This window comes from Chinchilla lanigera, unplaced genomic scaffold, assembly GCF_000276665.1.
Source record: "Chinchilla lanigera isolate Chin_1 unplaced genomic scaffold, ChiLan1.0 scaffold00041, whole genome shotgun sequence".
NCBI classification, from domain to species: domain Eukaryota; kingdom Metazoa; phylum Chordata; class Mammalia; order Rodentia; family Chinchillidae; genus Chinchilla; species Chinchilla lanigera.
This window is the reverse complement of record NW_004955442.1, coordinates 18,588,523-18,609,623: the sequence shown is the minus strand read 5'-3', so window position 1 is coordinate 18,609,623 and position 21,101 is coordinate 18,588,523. Positions and strand designations below refer to the sequence as shown.

At 41.1% G+C, this 21,101-nt stretch overlaps 1 protein-coding gene across 1 annotated transcript in view; it reads right to left on the bottom strand.

The window, feature by feature from the left end:
* Positions 1-21,101, bottom strand: part of LOC102009660 (protein HIRA) — a gene marked incomplete at its 5' end in the record, with an annotated part of 92,221 nt that overhangs the window by 63,967 nt on the left and 7,153 nt on the right. Inside the window, 4 exon segments of the mRNA XM_005391780.2 lie at positions 2,978-3,072; positions 4,509-4,599; positions 5,758-5,868; positions 8,017-8,079. Coding sequence (XP_005391837.1) covers positions 2,978-3,072; positions 4,509-4,599; positions 5,758-5,868; positions 8,017-8,079 — 360 coding nt within the window.

Genomic DNA, 21,101 nt, shown 5'->3' with positions numbered 1-21,101 from the left:
GTTAGATGCACTGCAGCTTTCTTCAGTGTTCTTAGCTTAATCCAAAACCCACAATGCTTCTTTCATTAACATGTTGAATGTTTTCATCTGTAACACTATTTATCAGTCCAGATGCTCTTTGGAGTCACTGTCCAGTTGTGCAGAAAATCTACATACATTACATCATGCTTCCTCTGAACTCCAGATTTAGAGCTCCTGTCTTAGAAGCGTACATGCTACCCCTTTTCCTTCTTGTTGCAGATCAACGCACACCTAAGACGTTCTCATACTTGATTTAAATATCTGATCGTTGTTCTTACTACTGGTCTCAATTCCTACCCTCTCATATGCCAACCACCAACAGCACTTTAATACTGCCACGCTATGACCCACGGAGGCTGTACTCTATTCCACCATCTGCTGCCTCTCTTCCCCAGCCAAGATCCCACCACCAGGCTGGGGATATAGCTCAGTGGCATAAGTGCTTGCCTGACAAGTGCAAGGTCCTGAGGTTGTTTTTTTTTTTTGAACCAGGAATCGAACTCAGGACCTTGCACTTGCTAAGCAGGTGCCTGTGCCACTGAGCTATATCCCCAGCTGCCCAAGGTCCTGAGTTTGATTCCTGGTACAAAAAAAAAAAAAAAATCCCACTACCACTTCTTTCCCTTCTCCCATGTCTTTATCCTGCCTAGTTCAAACTATAGTATACCCCCATGAAGCTGAGGTTCATAGTTCATGGCTTCAGTTGTTCAAGGATTTTTCTTTAGGACCTAACAAACAATTGCTCATGGAAACTCCTATAAGTTCACAGAAACCATAAATACTGTATCCTCCACAAGTGTTTTTTTTTGGCAGAAGGTTTGAAAGTAGCCAATACAAGAGTATTATTCCATTCTCCTTGCTGCTGACTGGCCGCTGCCCTGTAACCCATCTCTGGCAGATGCACCTGCATTCCCACATCATAACAGGTTGCTGTACTGTGTGTAGCTAGCTCAGGGTTGTCTATTTTGTTCTTCTTAAAGCCCTTAGATCCCTAAGATGCCATTAAAACGCCTTGTATCTTCTATGGCTTCTGGAAATGAACCTAAGTGCCAGAAGATGTTTAAGACACTCCAGGAAAAGACTGAACTCCTGTACAGTATTTTAATTGAATTAAATTATTACAGTACTATATACAGTATTTTATTAAGTTACATAACCACAGGAGACATAGCATACTTAGGGTTTAAATTACAAAAATAGGCATTTATAGGCTATTTTTTTTTTTTTACCATATCTGAAGTTTGCAAGTTTTTCACAATTTGTGGGTGCTCTAGGAACATTACCCCTGCACCTTTTGGGGGCCACTGTACTTTTATTCTTCTACAGTCTTTCTCAAGTAGCCTCCAATGACTCAATGGCACCAGCATGAATTACACCTGCCAAGGCCACAAGTGGCACCCCTCCCTATGCTATCAAGTCCAAAGATCAATCCTTAGCCCCCATTTTATCTCAGTGAAGGTGCTTGCTCCTTATTCCTTCAAATGTTCTCTTTGCTATCTTAACTCAGTTCTCTCGCTGCTTTCATCTCCAATTCCTGGTCTTTGTTCCCACACCTTGAACCCTCTCCTGTACTCAAGATTCCTATTTACAAATGCTTACCCAGCACATGTTCTCATACTGGCAAGCTCAACATATCTACAATCACTCTAAAACATTTCTCCTAAAGAACCTCTCCAACTTAGTTTATGGGAACTGCATCCTTTCCATTGTTCAGTCACAGTGTGGAAATCTGACCTGGTTCTTCTGCTTATTTCACACCCCATGTTGGACCCAGCAGCAAATTCACCTCTGACCATTCCTTACCACTTCTGTGTTATAACTCAAATCTGAGCTATCATGATCTCTCACTTACTATATGGCGGGAGCCTCCTCATTGGTCTCCCCAGTGCTGCCCTTAACTCCCATGATAGAGACTCCATATAGGTATCACAAGTCTTCTCAATTTCTCTGCTTCCCACCTTGCTCAGAGAGGAGGCCTTATGATAGTCTTGAAGGCTCCTCACCACTCCCTCTGCCACCTCTGGTGGTTCCTTGAACACACCAACCACACGTCCATGGCAAAGACTACTCCATAGCCTCTGCCAGGGCTGTTACCTCCACCTAAATGATCACATGGTTGTCCCTACCTATCTGGTCTCTTGTTGTATGCCACTTTTTCAGTGAGGCCTGACTTTGAGAACCATGCTTACAATGGCACATTCTTCCTTATTTTGCTCCCCAGCACTCAGCAACCATTTCCTTCCATGACTTTCTCCCTATTGTTTATCCACAAATTTCTTCCAAGACTAGTTTATTATCTGTCCCTTTTCTAAAAATGAGAGTTCCTTGAGGGAAGAACAGGGCCTAGAACACAGCACATGCTCAATAAATTTTTGTTACATAAACGAGTAAATATTAACTTTGGGGAAAACAAGGTATTTTACTTGATCTATTAATGAAGTGCTCATTTTAGATTTCTCAAAAAAGGTTTGTGGGGAAAAAAAGGTTTGTGAACCAGACATGGTAGTGCACATCTATAATCCCCAACTATATTTATTTGAGACATTTTGCAAACATATTCAAGGTCACACTGAGAAACCTTTTCATTGGACATCTGTGGACTGGTTACTTGGGAATAAATAAAGTATGCTTATAGACTTAGTGATCCATGGATGAAGGTACTAATTCTGTTCAGCAAGATAAATAGCAGAATGTGCAAAGTTCTACATTAAAGATATAAACATATACCCCATGAGGACAGGAGCTGGGGTAGGGGATGACTACAGCTGAAAGCAGGCAGTAGAGACAATGACTGCACAGACTGAGGCACAAGCAGGTAACCAGTGGTAATAGGGAAGGACAGCACAGATACAGACTGCTTTAAGGAATAAGGAGTTGCATAAGGGACACAGAGGTGATGCTGCTGATCTGAAGTAGCTGCAGGGACCCAACCACCCCAATAGGCAGCCCCACTCACCACCTGAGTGACTTCGGAGAATAGAGACACAGCGCCACTGCTCCACATTGGCAAGCTTACCACTGGATCCAAACACAGTGCTGGGTCCAATGTACCTACGTAAAAGAGGAGTTAGAAAGGCACTCATGGTGTGCTCCAGGGGCTGTACGGAGATGCTCCCTGCAGTACAGCTTACCATGGCACATAGAAGAGTGGAAAAACAGACAATAGTGCAAAGTATTAGGCTGTTGTACACAAGGGGCTGATCAGATAATTTGTTATCCATGCATTTAATAAAATGCTATAGAGCCATTACAAATCTTGCACAGGAAAATGTTCATAATAGATTAAGTGAAAGAAGCAGACCACAGGACATTATATACAATATGATACCACTTATACAAAGGAAAAAATACATGTAACATGGATATCATCTATGCATGGGATAAAGCAGAGGGATACACACCAAAATATTAACTCTGGCTTTCATTAGGTCAGTGGGATTGTGAAACTTTTTTCTTTATATATATATTTTTAAATTTTCTAAATTGTGTACTAAATGTTATTTATATTGGCTATTTAAAATTGCAAAATCAACAGTTTTTTTTTTTTTTTTTTTTTGAGGCAAGGCTCTCACTATTTTACCCAGGATGTCTTGAACTCTTGAGCCTAAGAGCCTTCCGCCTATTTCCTGAGTAACTGGGACTGTGCCACCATGCCTGGGTGAAAAATCTACAATATTTTTAAGTCCCCTCATAGTGAATTAAGTGGCCCTGCTTTAACCTCCAACAAACCAAGAAAGCTGAAGTTACTAACTCCTTCAAGATGAGCTGGCACATGAGGATGGGCACACCAATGCTCTTGTGAAGCTCTGCAGCAACCCACATACAGCTAATAAAGTAGGTAACTGGGCCTAGGGAGACAATACGTGTCTCAAGGCCAAGGCCTTAGGACCATTCTGACTGAACAATGATGCTGGATCTGGTGCTCTAGCCTGACTGGCCCAGAGTTACCTGCAGAGTTTACTGTGGGGCCAAGACCTACTCTGAGAAATCTTTTGCTTAGTGATAAAGAAAAATATAGTGTTCCAGGTGATGATTAGCTCATTTGGGTGCACAGCAGAGGGTGCCACAGGTTGAGCCTGTCACAGAAAGGTAAGTGACATAGAAGATGGACTCTGGATCCCACCCCTAAACCCAGGAAAACGCCTCGACTTTTAGCCAGTTTGTACTTGGGAATGCCATGTGAAGTTTCATTTGAGAACAAACCAAATGCAACTACCAGGTCAACACCAGAAGAGATTAAACCTTTTTTAGAGAGGTAGAATCCCTGTATTACTACAAGGGGGCAGTTGACCAGGTCAGTAGGCAAGTTAGTGGCCTCCCAATCTCCTGGTCAGGCCTGATATCCTCCTGACTTATGTGCACTTTCTGCTACTTATGAAACCAGAGCTCTGGGGACTTCAGCACCAGGATAGGAAAAGTAACTGTGATAAAAGACCAGCAAAGAAGCTTCTAAAAGTTAAATGTGAAGAAAGGAAAATGATGCTTACGTAGCCCGTTTCCACACCATTATCAGTTTGTCATCTCCCCCAGAAGCTAAATACATCCCACTGTTTGACCACCGCACACAGTTCACACATGCTGGGAAGAAAAAAAAAATAGGGTGATGAAATCCAATAGTTATGTCCATTTGTTTTATGCACAGTCTGGGAAGATGTAAAGGGATTATAAAATCTAATCTATCTAATCTGCTTAAGGCATCTACTGTATGAGGGCCCCAGAGAAACAATTTGGTCAAAGCACTGACCTATTGTGCTATAGCAAATTACCAGAATAGTTTGGAAGGGAAAAATATGCATAATCTGAGAACCGTTAGTGTTGGATGAAATAGCTAACAGAAGGTTTATTTTCAGGAAAAGTGGTAAACCTCGTTATTTCAAAAGGGCTGTCTATTGATGATTTTGAGCAGGCATTATTCTCAAGATGAAAGCATGTGGTAAGAAGACCAAGATGCCTTTCCCAAAACTTTCAGGGGAACAGCTTGGTAGAGTATAAAACTCTGATTCATCCCATTTGTCAGAGCTAGTCCTTTTAAATTTAAGGGATTTTAAATTTTAAATTTGGATTTTCCAAACTTATCAGCCTTGCAGTTTGATTGATTTTGCACTTATAAACTAAGACCAGCAGAAATTCCCTAAGGACTCTGCTAAGTCAGAGCCTCTAAAAGCAAGATACGAAGTATGCTAGACACCAACAAAGTTATGGCCAGATATGCTCCACTTGTTCCAGGTATGTTGGGAGGACAAGAACACACAGAGCAGAGAAAGGGACTAACATCTAAAGGCCAATAACTGTTAATGGAGCATCTCAAGGGTGGGACACTAAGGCACTATGCAGGAAAGGAAACTGGATACTATCCGATAGCCCAGAGTCCTGACAGAGAGCCTTGGAATGACACACTGCCAATCTGAGACATTTTGTGTTCTCTTACACACCCTTCCCCAGAACCCTACTGTGTCCAGGTCGCTGGCCCCAAAGCCCCATGGGATCAGGCAGTAACGACTCATGAGCAGGAAATCACCAGAGGTACCTGCAGACTGTCCAAAGATGGTTCTGTGGGCGGGCCGAGTCTTCTGCCGAGTAACTCACCCAGGTGTGCAGCCAACATCTGTGCCTTCAGACAGCAGGCCGAGGGGAGTTACCGCCGCACGGGGACTTATCTTTCTAATTACAAACACATGTGCTAACCTTGGGCACTCTGCCAATATGCAAAGCCTGCAAAGGGCCACTCTGTAATACCTAAGTGATTGTCCATCTGGCAAAGCATCTTGGGAATATTTTCATCCTTCTCGTCATCCTCCTGGAGGACTGGAGACATATTCCAGATCACAACCTTCCCAGAATCCTGCCCTGGAATGAAGAAGCAGAAAAAGCTCAATGTATAAGATATAGAAATTTGATACTGATACATAATATTAACTGTGAGAAGTCCTCATTTCCATAAATCATTATAGGCTAGATCTAAGGAGACTGAACTTGAATTACTAATACAAATTACAGAAAAGGTGAAAAAAAAAAAAAACCAGGTACAAATGGGGACCTAAAAGAGTGGATTTAGTAGTAGTTGAGAGCAATGTGACTTTATGAAAAAAAGTTGGACTAGCAATTAGGAGGGGACTGAGCTCTGGTCTGGCCTCTAATCTACCAGAGGTCCTTAGAAGGTTTTTGTTATGGCTTGTATTGAGATGCCCCCAGAAGCTTCATGTGGTCACAAGTGGGGCTTTTCAGAGATGGCTGGATCTAGGGTGTGTCATGTTGGTATTAAGAATGTGATGCTAGGATTGATTCATGATGTGTTGCTGGGATTAAGGCTGCCCTACCGTGAGCACCCTAAGGGTAGGGAGGCTGGACGGAATATAAGGGACAGACAGGGTCACTGCTTGTCTGTCGCTCAACACTTGCTACTTTTGCTGTCTTCTGGCTGCCGTGAACTGTTTCTCCCCTGTGATGCCCCTCTACCATGCCGCTACTCTGGAGCAAGCTGACTTTAGACTAAAACCTCTTCAAACTGTGAGCTAAAATAAATCTTCCCTTTTTTTAACTTTGGGTGTTGGGTATTTGGTTTCCCCAACAAGAAAAGTAACTAAGACAGAATTTATCCATGCCCAGAACCTAGATTCCTCAATAAACTAAAGAGGATGGAAAGTTGTGTACCAAGACTCTTTCAGGTCTGTGCACGTACACCTAGAAAGCAAGAGTCCCTACCAGGGTTTCCCTTCCCTTCAGAGTGCTGCCTGGTTCAACAAAGAAAAAAGAGCTCTTCACTTAATCTGCCCTTTATAGTCATCTATAGATGGGACATCAATCAAAAGAGGGAATTTTAAATTTCTATGGTCATGAGCTAATGCATGGCTTTGCTAAAAAATGTATCTGGATTTTATTAATGATTTCTCTTTGTAAGCTTTCCAGCACTAATACCTAATGAAAGTAATACCTAATGAATGAATGTATTGAAATTAACATGCCAAAGTGATGATGAAATGCTTGAAATTTCCTCTTAACCATTATGTAAAAATGTTTTTTCGATATCTCTCCTTGTTGTATACCAAGTAAGGTAGAAAGTCTACTTCCTCTGGAACAAAGAACCAACATTCCTCCAGCTAAATTTAGCACTCTTAATAAGGTTGTAGGTTCCTTGCACTATAGCATAGGTGAGGTTGCAGGCTCCTCTCATAGCATACAAGGAAGAGAGAAAGGCTTCCTGCCCAGAGTACATGGGACTCCCTTCCTGTTTCTAACCTCTGGGCACAGGGGTTTGCTGCAAATCCACTGTGTAGCACCTGGCCTGAGGGTGTACTCACAAAGGCACTATCAGTTGCTGCCCACGGATGCTGGTCAGAGGGAGGCCCCAGTGGTGAGGGGTTGAGTCCACAGGAATGCTACTGCCTGTCACTATACACATATATAACTTTAGTATCCTAGCATGAAAAATGGCTGTGTCTCTCCAAACAGTCATGTTACTGTTACTATAGTCATGTTACTGCAATACTGCAATGGATATGGAATTAAACGCTGACAATACTATAGATCCTATTTTCATTTTGTTACCCACAGTATATACTTTCTAATCATTTAATAAAATAATGGATCTAATAATTACATGATGTAGCAATTTAACACCCTTCCCCTTTTACAGATGAAAAAAACCCTGACAGAGTCCTTGCCGCTGTCTGGTGATAGACTTCATCTAGAGGACCATGTTCTGCACACTTAATAATCCTGGGTTTGGGAATGCAAATTAATTCCAATTTTAATTCAATAAACAGTAACTAGAATGGTAAATGTGGCATCAAAATATTTATAGAGATCATACTGCAGCCAAAAAAATTTTGCTTTTAACCTATTCAGATAACAGATCATAAGTGTACATTTTAGCCAGAGTTACATCCACACTGAAAAACAGTAAGTTTTCTCTTACAGCTAACCATGAACAACCAAGAGAAGCAAAGCACGGGTACAGGATTCTGATGCTCTCCTTTGCAAATTCCACAAACATACCTTGTCCTCCAGTTGCGAACTTGGTCCCGTCGGGGTGAATATCAACTGAAAAAATTGGCTTGCCTGGAAACAAAGAAAAATACACATATCTAATTTGGTTTTTAATCACTGGAGGAAAGTAACAGACTCAAAATTTTAAAATTCTTGACTATTCCAGTAACCTCTCTAATTGCACCTAGAACAAAATAACAGACTACAAATAAACTACCCATGAATAAGAGTGGAGCAATCTAATAGTTTCAGTTAAAGTCTGAACCGCTGGAAGACTCACCAAGCAACATTAAATAGCTAGAAGTCCGAGATGGGGCAAAAGATTCTGTCACTGAGGTTAGTGAGCCCACACGACTTCTGTGCAATTTTTGCCTGCCATCTTTCATGAACACATGTTTGTAAAGGTTATGACTGGCTTGCAATAAAAGTTCTGAGTTACAGATGTTTTAGTAAGAGGAGTACACAGCTACACCTGCAGACATCTCCCTATCACATGGGTCTGTACTTGATTGGCAGCTAGGACAGAGGGGCATTCTCCTTTTCCAATTGGTTGTCTAAAGGCTGAGCAGGACAGTGGTTAGCTATAGTTCAGGGGCCTATCTCCCTTATCAAGCTTCTGTTTCCTAAAAGGCCTCCTGCATGTCTGTGCTGCATCTAAGTCCACAGAAAGTCTGCCTTTTTGGCATCTTTTCTGATAGAACTTCACTATACACCAGTGACCACTTGATGTTAAAAAAGATGTTCTGTTCCTGCAGGGAAAGGGCTGTGGCTGGTTCTTGGAAGTAGCACAGGGCCTACTATGGTCCAGACTAACACAAGAAGCCCATGGATTGGACTGGTGAAAGTGTTATAAAAGCTTAAAACCAAGTAGACTATGGAAGGTAATGCAGAAGTCTCATTCCTACTAGGCGTTTGTCCATCTCCTTGGTCTGCTGCTAGCCCAAGGGCATGTAAGCAGCAAGTGGCATATCAATTATTGTTGAGTTCATTCCTGCATCCTTAGCCTCTAGGATAGTACCTGATAAGCAGTAGCTCAATATTTGTTCAGTGTCAAATTAATGCATGAGAAAGAACTAAGCATCAGAAATTGCTGATCCAGACAAGAAGCTGTTGTCAAGCATCACTTAATTGAAAATGCTCTGTTTCTGTCATCCAAGAAAAGGCAGCATGGACACTTGGGATAAGGGTCAACATCTGTAAAATTTTATGACAAGTGCAGGTTGTATGGGTTTAACCTCCCACACTGCAAAAGGAAGGAAGGAAAAGAAGGAGGGAGATCTGAGGCTGTGGGTCCACTTTCTTTCTCTCTCTTTTTTTTTTTTTTTTTTTTTCTTTTTGAGACAGGGTCTCATTGTGTAGTTCAGGCTGGCCTTGAACTCACTATGCACTGGCCTCAAACTTGTGGCAAACCTCCTACCACAGGCTCAAAGTGCTAGGATTACAGGCATGTTCCACTATGCCTGGTGTGAGTTCAGTTTTGAGCCATGCAAATGGTATTGCTCCAGCGGGCTATGATGAGCTGGAAGACCAATTGTGGCCCCCAGTACTGAGATGTAGGTTGTTGAGTACTGACAGATACTACCAGGCAGTAACAAATCAGTACTACATGAAGAGTCTTGTGAAATTTAGAAAAATATGTTAAAGATAGTAGAAGATGAAATTCGGTCCCATCAGTACAGCCACCTGTATGGTCATCTGCTGGGGAAAGTGCCATAGGGCAGGTCCAGAAGATGTCTTCCAGGAAAGCCAGAGCTATGCTAGGGTATATCCCATGATGCACTGCCTTTGGAAGGCCAGAGCCAATTCTCCCCAGCCCATGACATGTTTTTGAGCCTCTGATCAGCCCTTTAAACTCTGTACAAGGTATAGCCCAGGCATCCTCAAAATCTGACACAATTTTCTCTGGCAGATACTTCTGATATTTTCATTTTACATGAGGAGGAGGAAACTGAGGCACACAGGTTTGAAAAGATGGCCAAAGCTATACAGCTGCCTGGTAGAGTCCATGTATCTGGCTCCAGAGCCTGAGGCTTTAAATACTAAGTTTTACATTCCAGTTTAAGTGACACAGATGGTGCTGCTTTGAAGGTAGGGATGACACTGCCTGGAGAGAACCCATGCAAAGTCTACAGGTGGAAAGCAAAGGTTGGGGGAGACCATGTGAGTGTGCAGGTAATCATACCAAGTCCTGATGACCTGATGAGAGCTTCTGGACCTGCTGTGCTGGACAATTTAAGTCTACAGGCTATGTGAGAGACCACTGCTTTGGCACTTCAGCGGGCTTCAGTGAACCTCTCTAGGATTTGTGACCTGCTTATTGGCAGTTCCAATTGGTTAAATTCCAATTCAATGACCTGCTTTAACCAAGAGGATGTGACAGATGCAGTGCTGCTCTACCTCCAAGCTAACGTCTGAAGAAGGTCTAGTAATTCCACTTTTGTACTCTGGAGAAATCTAATTTCCATGTGAAGAGTCCAACTACCCTGAGACCATCATGCTTTGAGGAAGCCCAACCTGCCCACTTGGAGATGATCCATGAGCCCAGACAACAGTAAGAATCATGGCCCTGGACACAGGCAAAGTGAGGTGTACTAGCCCTAAGCTGCTCAGGCTATCCCAGAAGATTTCATAGATCTGAGATGAGTTGAACCTAGTGGGCCCTGTCAAACTGCACAATAGTGAGCAAATAATAAAAATGATTGGTTTAACTCTGTAAGTTTTGGGATAGTCTGTCATACAACAGTAGAAAACCGAAAATGCCAATTTGTTCACTTTTTTGCTTTAGCCAACTTGAGGTGGGCATTTGTTGTTTTTGTTTTTGGTTTGTTTTTCTTCTGGTACCAGAAATCGAACTCACTACCTTGCACTTGCCAGGCAGACGCTGTGCTGCTGAACTAAACCCCAGCCTCAAGGTAGGCATTTGTGATTTTAACCATAAAAGTTCTATAGGATGAAACATGTGTCATGACAGGTATGAGTCCTGGCCCTCAGAGAACTTTATAGTTCTGTAAGTCTGTAAGATACTATATAGTATCAGCCTTCTCAGGAAACATGTCAAAAACACTTGCATGTCATAGGTCTTCCTTAATACCCAAGAGCATACATAGGCTGAATCATTTGCATCATCAACAATGACTTCTCTCCTAGTCCATATTTGTGGGTATATACAAATGCGTCTGATTTTGGGCTAGGCAATAAGAAAATAAAAGATAAATCTGGCATAGCCCCTGCCCTTAGGAACTGTGAAATTTACAGATAATCATAGGAACCGCAGTGGTAAGATGGTCAATGATAGTAACATAAAAAACAAACAAAAACCTGAATTGAACCTCAAAAGTTGAGGGGGAATCAGAAAAACTTAAGAGTGGGAAATTCAAACAGAGAGCATATTGTGCAGAATGGAAGAATATCCTGATGTGCTGTTACAGAGCAGAGCACAAAGGGGACATGCAGGATCCAGCAAGGCAACATTAAGGAGTTTAGATCTTCATCTAAAGGTACTTTTGAAACACAGGAATGACAAGGTCAACTCTGGCTCCACGATCATTTTTTCTTTTTCTTTGAGACAGGGTCTCGTTCTGTAACTCAGGCTGGCCACGAACTTGTGGCAATCCTCCTGCCTCAACCTCTTGAGTACTGGGAATACAGGCATGTACCACCAAGCCCAGCTGGCTCCAGTCACTTTATGGATGACTAGGGGAGGGCAAGGCTCTAGGGAAGCAGTGACCAACCTATGGCACACAGGTTATTTTTTTTCCTTTTAAGACCAAAGATGTTAATGTATGAGTTGTTTTTTTCTAGAACCTCAGTATTCAGGTTTAATTGCAGTGTTGGTGCTTTGCGATAAAGAAGTGGGCTGTGGACTGCAGTATGGGAACTTGTCCCTAAAAGGTTCATCATCACTGCTCTTGGGGAATATGAAAATGAGAGTTGGGAACACACGTGAGTTTTAGCATTAAACCTCCCTGGGTTCAATCCTCAGTCCTGCCTACTATCAGCTACACAGCCTTGAGTAAATTATTTCATTTCCCCAAACACATTTCCCAATCTGCAAAAGTGGTGAGGACACATTCATCCTTACATGCACCTTGTTAAAAAGATTAAGACACTGTGGTATATTGATTTTAAGAAGTATATGTTTCATGTTTCAACATTTCTCAGACTGGGATGCACCTTGGTAAAAGGTATGATTGGTTTAATTGGTATAGCATTTCTCTTCTTACTGATACACAGAAGACTAGATGAAATGTGGTACTGGACCTACACAAGCTCCCTATTTCTTATTCCACTAGGCCTTTTGGTCCTAGACAGCAGTCACTCACATCCTGTCAGTAGGAAGGGATCTCTTCTAAAGAGCTCTCTGAGTGTAGCTGAGGGTTTCTGTTTGGCTAGAGAACTTTTCCTCTGGCAAAGCCTGATTATGACAAGGATGACTCTCCAATTACCTCTAAGCCTTTCTTTATATAGAGATGGAGACAAAAGATGAATTAACGCAGGAGCGGGTGGCTCAGTAATCCTTACATTCACAAGGCAGAAGAACGGCAAGTTCGAGGCCAGTTAGGAGTACATATAATCCTGGAAGATCAAATGAAATTATTTCCTCTTTTGTAACAAGAGAAAGATTCCTGAAAGGAAAGAATTCCAAATATGCAAACACAAACTGTGAAGAGAGAGCTAGCCAGAGGACATTGCCAGCAGGCACAGAGCAGGAAGGCCGAGTGGAAAGTAGGTTGAAGGGTTGGGTTGTAAAAAAATTCTGAGCCTTTTCTGTTTTGTTTTTTTCAGACAGGGTCTTACTCACTTTGTAGTGCAGGTTGGCCTCAAACTCACAGCAATCCTCCTGCCTCAGCCTCCCAAGTGCTAAGATTACAGGCATGTGTCACCACACATGGATTTTTTTTTTTTTTTTTTTTAAAGATGGGGTCTCACTGTGTTGCCTAGACAGGCCTTGAACTCCTACCTAGGCTTAAGCAATTCTTCTGATTCAGGGTCTCAAGTAGCTTGTACTACAGGCACATGCCATCATACCTGGCTCTCTGGGCTTTTATAATGATACCTCACTGGGTAGATCAGACTGGAACATTTGTGTGTGAATGTCCAGCTGGAGGAGAGCTCAGAGCAGGCCTACATCGTTGCACCTTTCTCTTGGGAACTGCCAAGAGAACTTGGTTTAACAAACACTGGCAAATTTAGAATTTAAAGGCAGGCGTGGTAATGCATGCCTGTAATCTCAGCGCTTGGGAGGCTAAGGCATGAAGACTGTTGCAAATTTGAGAAGTTCAAGGCCAGCCTGAACCATATAGCAAAACCCTGTCTCAAAAAAACTTTAAAAAGGGGCTGGGGATTTAGCTCAGGTGCACAGCACCTGCCTGCTAAGCATGAGGTCATGAGTTCAATTCCCAGTACCCTCCAAAAAAGAAGAAAATTTTTAAGTAGGTAAATGATAGAAACATTTATTGAATAAAGTTACAAATCAATATTAAAATTTAAAGTGTAGAGATGGCCTACATATACATTTTATAAGCAGAAAACCCTAAATAGTCCACAAAAAAACCTACCCATGTGGCTGAGGATGTAGTTCAGTGGCAAAGCAAGGGCTTAGTATATGCCAGGTTTTGAGTTCAATCTGTAGCATCAAAATAGAAACAAAAATAATTTTCCACACTCCTAACACACCTGAGAACTCACTATATAGGCCAGGTAGGCCGCAAATTTGCAGTGATCCTCCTGCCATAGTCTCCCAAGTGCTGGGATAACAAGTGTGCGACACTCTGATTGGCCTGACCTTCATTTTTGTCTCCTTTATTATCTTGAAACTTCAGGTGAGATCCTTGCTCAGCTCTGCATATAGTCACATTAATTATTTAAGGAGTATCTGTCTAAAAGTTGACAAAACAAAGTTAATTACTTCTAAATTTATGTAACAAAACTGAAGATATTGGGAGTATAGCAATGAGGAAGAGAAGGAGGAGTGGGTCCTTGGGACCCACCAAGGATCTAAAGTGAGACTTGAAGTCCACAGGGATAGTAAAGAGAGATTTCAACAAAGAAGGAGCAAGCAGCACTTTTCCCCTGAGTCCTTAATTACTGTGTGGGAAAGGTGGCCAAACCTGCAGACACATGGTGACTACTGGCGACCCCAGGGACCCCCTTGGGGAAATGCACCTGTAGAACAGAGCAGGAAGTAAAAGACCTTTACATTGAAAACTATAGTACTCTGAAAAAGAAGATTTAAGAGGATATCAGAAAACGGAAAGATATCCCTTGTTCTTGGGTAGGAAGAACAAATATAGTGAAAATGGTCATATTTCCAATATTGTTATACAGATTTAATGCAATCCTGATCAAAATACCAACAGCCTATCCCACACAGAATTTGAGAAAACAATCCTAAAATTCATTTGGAACCAAAACAGACCTAGAATAGCAAAAGCAATTCTGGGCAACAAAGCCAAGGCCGAGGCATCACAATTCCTGAGTTGAAATTATACTACAAAGCTACCATGATAAAAACAGCATGGTACTGGCAAAACAAAACAAAACCCAGACCTAAGGATCAGTAGAACAGATTAGAAGATGCAGAAATAACTGAACACACTCAGCCACCTTATCTTTGACAAACACCTTCACTGGTAGAAAGAGAACCTCTTTAATAAATGGTGCTGGAAAAAACTGGCTTTCCAGATACCAAAGATTAAAACCAGACCCATCTCTTTCATCACACACTAAACTAACATTAAAATGGATCAATGATCTAAATATTAAAATAAAAACATTAAATCTGCTGGAAGATAGAATAGCTAGCACTCTTGAAGACTTCAGGGTAGGTAAAGATTTTATGAACAAAAACCCTGATCACATACATAATAGCACAAAGAATCAACAAGTGGGATTCATCTTATTAAAAAAACTTTTGCACAGCAAAAGAAATCACCAACAGAGTGAAGAGATAACCCACACAGTGAGAAAAAAATTTTTGCCAGATGTTCCTCAAAGGACAAATATCTAAAACATATAAAGATCTCAGAAAAATCATGCCCCTCCCCCCAAATTTAAAGACCCAATCCAAAAAATGAGCATCTGAAGAGACACTTCTCAGGTGAAGAAGTAGGAATAGCAAGTAAGTATATGAAAAAAATGTTCATTCCTGGGCATTTAAAAAATTCTATCAAGAAGTCTTATGAAAAACTTCTGTAACTGTAAATAAATTATTTCTTGAAAGTAAAAAAAAAAAAAAAATGGGTGTGGAGGCACACACCTGTAATCCCAGCATGGAGGATCACTATGAGTTTGGGGCCAGCCTAGGCTACATAGTGAGTTCAAGGTGAGTCTCATGGTTGAAGTGTTGGGGGGTAAATTATTATTATTTTTTTTTCATGCTACGGATTGAACTCAGAACTTCGTAAAATGAGTTCAAAGCCAGCCTAAACTATATAGCAAAACTATCTCAAAAAAAGAAAAAAGAAAAAGAAAAACAATTCCATTTATAATACAATCAAAATCAATAAAACATGTAGAGAAAATAGACAAAAAAGGAGACATCCTTCGTTTATGTGTTGTAAGACTTAATATCTTTAAGATGTCAAAACTACCCAAAGTCATCTATAGATTTAATGTAATCCCTTTCGAAATTCCACAGCATATTTTGCTGAAAAAAAAAAAAAAATCCATCCTAAATTTATATGTATTAAGGAGCCCTGAATAGCAGAGAGAATTCTTTAAAAAGGACAAAGTTGGAGATTTCACACTTCCTGATTTCAAAACTTCTTTCAAGGCTACAGTAGTTATAATAGTGTGGAGCTAGCATGAAGAAAGACACACAGCCCAATGAAAAGTAATAGACAGCCTTATGTATATGGTTAATTGATTTTTATTTTTATATTTGTTTTTACTGTTCATGCTGGAGATTGCACATAGGTCCTTATACATGGTAAGTGCACACTCTATGGGTGAGCTATACCCCTAGTCAGTAGACTGCTGACAAGTGTGCCAAAACTATTCAACCGGGGAAAGGTCAATCTCTTTAACAACTGTTTGGAAAACTGCATACACAAAAAAATGAAGTTGAATTCTTACCTAACACCATATACAAAAATTAAATCAAAATGTATCGAAGATCTAAACATAAGACCTGGCCAGGTGAGGTGGAACATGCCTATAATCCTAGCACTCGGGAGGCTGAGGCAGAAAGATCCCCATGAGTTTGAGGCCAGTCTAGGCTACAAAGTGAATTCAAGGTCAGTCTGAATAGCATAGTGAAATCCTGTCTCAAAAAGACAAAAATAAACAAACAAATGAAAGAAAAACGTAAGACTTAAAGCCAGAAAACTTTTAGAAGAAAATACAGTGGAAAAGCTTTATGACATTTGATTTGACAATGATTTTTTAGGTACGATACCAAAAGCACAGACAATTAAAGACAAAATGGACTTTAACAAAATTAAAATTTTTGTGCATCAAATACTACCAATAGGGTAAAAGCCAACCTACAGAATAGGAGAAAATATTTACAAATGACTTGTGATAAGAGATTGATACCCAAAAAATATAGAGAAATCCAAAAACTCAACAGAAATATGAAAAATCCAGTTCAAAAATGGACATGGGATGTTAACAGACATTTCTCCAAAGATATTCAAACAGCCAAGAAGCATATATGCACAGAATTAGAATCTTTGTACATTAGTGATGGAAATGTAAAATGTTATAGCTGCAATGGAAAATAGTACAGTGGTCCCTCAAAAAATTAATGATAGAATTATTATGACCTAGCAATGGCATCTGAATATATCCAACTGAGCCAAAAGCAGGACCTTCAAGAAATTTTTATAAATCCATGTTCTAGCACCATTGATGACAATAGCTAAGAGGTTGTATGTATATATACAGTGTGTATACTCCACAGCCACTGACCCCTCTGGAGAAACTCATCACCTAAACATACAAATGTGAACTATATGCGAATAACTTCTTTAGTTGGCTACCTACCTTCCTTTATTGCGTATCTGTTTACCCTACTTACCAGAATGTAAACCGCAAGAGCTTAGCAATTTTTGTCTGTTTTATTCACTGATTTATCCCCAGTACCCTAAACCTGTCACTTGACACAAATTAGGCATACAATAGTTTGTTGAATGTCTGAAAAAAGTCTACAGTGAAAGTACTAAATTCAACCCCCTCCTTCAGGGTCAAGAGTGTCCCAATCTCTGGGAAGCAGGCTCCTGATACCCTGGGATGGGGACTCAGATTTCAACTGCTACCTATAGGTGGGAGCACACCCTTGGCTGTCTCACGATGTCTGAACTATCTGCTGTTGCTGTCTCTATCACTTTCCACCACAAAAGCTTCTCCATCTTCTTTAGTAAGCACCACACAATGACATCTCATAGATGTCAAATGGCTGACAGACTGAAAACATACAACATAGGAAGAAAACTATAGCAGCAATGAAAGTGTTTTTTTTTTTGGCCTCCAACTAAAGTAGAAGAAAGCAATGGGTATATCATTTAGAAACATCACTTCTGCAATATTCACCAACACTTAAGGTATATTTTAACTGAGAAACACACAGCCACATTTTAGTTATTTCAGTTACACGCACAATGTGTGGTTTGTAAAGGAGGTCTCATACTGAAAACTAGTTTTGCCATAGTGAGTGCTGGAGGTCACTGATGAAACCCTAGATGGCTATGGTCTTAAAAAATTCAGGTCAGGTGTGGTGGTGCACTCCTGTAATCTCAGCACTCGGGAGGTTGAGGCAGGAGGACCATTGTGAGTTTGAGGCCAGCCTGGGCTACAAAGTGAGTTCAAGGCCAGCCTGAACTGCATAGCGAGATTCTGTCTCAAAAAAAAAAAAAAAAAAAAAAAAAAAATTCAGACACTTTTATAATGTGATGCGTAGGCTAGATTTTTTTTGTTTTTTCAAATACTGGGGATTGAATCCAGGGTCCTTGCATAAAGATACAGCCCCAGTCCTTTTTTAAAATTTTCAGACAGGATTTTGCTAAATTACTGAGGATGGCTGAATTTAGGATCCTACTGCCTTATCCTCCCAGATTGCTAGGACTACAGATGTGCCTTTCCATGCCTGGCTTGTATTATTTTTTAAAAACCAAATCACCCAATTATTTTTTCCAAGTGTTCTGAAAGACCACATAAAAAACTGTTTTAGCCGGGTGTGGTGGTACATTCCTGTAATCTCAGCACTCAGGAGGCTGAGGCAGATTGCTGCAAGTTCAAGATCACCCTGGGTTACAAAGTGAGTTCAAGGCCAGCCTGAACTGCAGTGAGATCTTGTTTCAAAAAAAAGAAAGCTTCATTGTCTAAATCTACACATACATAATACACTATAAGCAGTACGTAAGTGCAATTACACCTGGCAATTGTCACAAAGTGAAAATTCAGATGTCTGTTCTGTTCCCTAACAACAGTTTTACAGTGGAGCTCTAGTGACTTCAGAACAGGCGGTACTCATCAAACAACTGCTTATGGAAGGCCTTGGCACATTCCATCTAAATTTGAATCCAGAGACTACCATCAAATCTGTTTTTCACAGGATTACCACGCTCACTCCCTTCTCATAGAAGCCACCTGTCCATTCTCTATTACACACCACTCTGTTGACTTTACCTCCTCAATATATCCAATAACCCAAACTTTCTAGGAAAATGTAAATTTTCCTTATCTTGATCAAGGAACAGGTTATAAATTCGTTTGTTAAAATCCATTAACTTGTATACTTAAAGTCTGGGCATTTTATGATGTAAATTATACTTAAGAAAAATTTTCCTAGCCAGGCATGGTGGCACATGCTCATAATCTCAGCATCCAGGAGACTAAGGCAAATTACCAATTTTCTGGGCTACACAATGCCTTCAAGACCAGCCTGGACTACATGGCAAGAGCCTGTCTCAAAAAACAAAAAACAAAAAGAAAACATATATGTATGCAGAATACAAGGTATTATAATACATTGTATCAGTTATATAATACCCTATGTATTATAGGAAATATAGCATGTACTGTACAAACACATTATTTATAAAATGGGATCTTGGATTTTTTTCCTCTCTGGCAATGGGCACTGAACCCAAGGCCTTCACACGAGCTACATCATCCATCCAGGTTCCCTCACTCTACTCTCAAGTGTGAATCCCAAGAGCACTCCCTAATAATACTCTTGCATGCAAATATGTCCAGCCCAGATTCAACCCTGCAACAAGGTCTTTGCTCAGATCTTACTTAACTTCTAATTCAAGTTTTCTCAAAGAACCCTGTTTAAGATTCTTCTAACCCTCCCCCACCTCAGCATTCCCCATCTCTATGTCTGCTGATTCTCATTAACCTGCCTACAGGTATCTGTAATGGCTCTTGTTTGGGATGTCTGCCATGTTTCTCCAGTAGGCTGTCCTCCTACATCTCCTCTTTATGGTGTACACAGGACATCCCCAGCAGATGCTCACTCCAGTGTCACTGGCAAGAATATATGGCAGGCCACTACACAACAGAGCAGAGGACGCTGCTTCACTGCTGTCTGCAGTTCTTAGAGCCAGCGCTGGTATACAATTGGCACTCAGTATTTGGGGTTTTGTTTTGGTAGTAGGAATCGAACTCAGGACCTCACCAGTATTTGCTGAATGAGAAAATTTATTGAGTGTTTTCTCTACCCAGTGCCTTTGTTGGGAGTACATCACAGCCTGGAGTCTGTTCCAAAGAAAATCGATGGTCCTCAAAGGAGACCTGCTGCCTGTCCCTTGTCTGCTTTTCACCACAGTGGCTTTTGCTACAGCATGCTCCCTATGACTTAGCCTATCCTAGATTGGTTAATGCACAGAGGCAGATACTGCTTTTTTAGGAGCAACAAGTTTTGATTTAAATAAGTTTTCTTTTTGCTAGGGTGTCCTTTTTTTTTTTTTTTTTGAGCTAGGGGCATGCTAAACCATTTGCTATATGTTCTGCTTCACCTCCTCCTCTTCCTAAAATGGAAAGCTCCAAATGGCATAATCATATAAATCAGCTTCTTAAACTGGGCAAGGTGCATGCCTATAATTCCAGCACTGAGGGAAGCTGAGGCAGGATTGAGCTCAGCTTGGGCAACTTAGCAAGACCCTGTATCAAAATACAAAGGGCCGGGGATGTACCTCAGTGGTAGAGTGCACCTGTGTTTGATCTCCTGTACCACAAAAACAAAAAGTAAATGAGTTCCTTAGCGGCGTGTGCAGAATGCTTCCCCTCATCATTGGAATACTCAGTAGAATCCACCAAAACTCTCCTTTATGAGCCAGTGAAGATGAACAAGACATTTTCTGAAGCAAGTCAACTCTATCAACCAAGAGGAGCAGAGTAGTTGACCACCCATCCATGCCATCTCCCATCACCTGCTTCCAGTATCCAGTCCTCATCAACATTTACTTAGTGACTACTGCAATGTGTGCTGGGCACTATCCTTGGCCCTGGGAATAGAGTATGAGCCAAGACAAAGCTTCTGCCTTTTGGTAGCTAACTCTCAGTGTGGAGGTCTCTAATAAGATCCCAATTTTATTCAGCTATCTATCCCTCTCCTACAAGCCAGTAGGCAATGATGATTAGTGCAAGAGAGGGCATATGATCTAGCTCCTCTAATTGGGTCAATGGGGAAGGTTCAAGATCCAAGGCTGGGGCATAGGCCCTTCCCTCCTATTCCTTTCTGAAAGTATTCTGTCCATACCCCATGACCACAGAATTCTGAAAAAATAAAATACCAGAGAAGGTTCACCAAGGACCTCAAGAGAAAGGACCAGGTTAAAAGCCTCTAGGCACTCTAAATTACAGAGACAGCCAGAGAACAAATTTCTAAGCATGAAAGGCCTCCTCTCCTGGTGCCAACATACACTACATAGTTCCTGAAACCTGTCCCTCTGAGGAGGACAAGGGCCCTCACCATCTCCAGGACAAAAGTGGCCAGCTTCAGCTGCTTGACAAATTAGAAAGAGGGAGTTTTGGGGGCTGGGGATTTAGCTCAGCGGCACAGCGCCTGCCTGGCAAGCTCAAGGTCGTGAGTTCAATTCCCAGTACCAGAAAAAAATAAACAAAAAAAATTTGTGGACAGATAATAT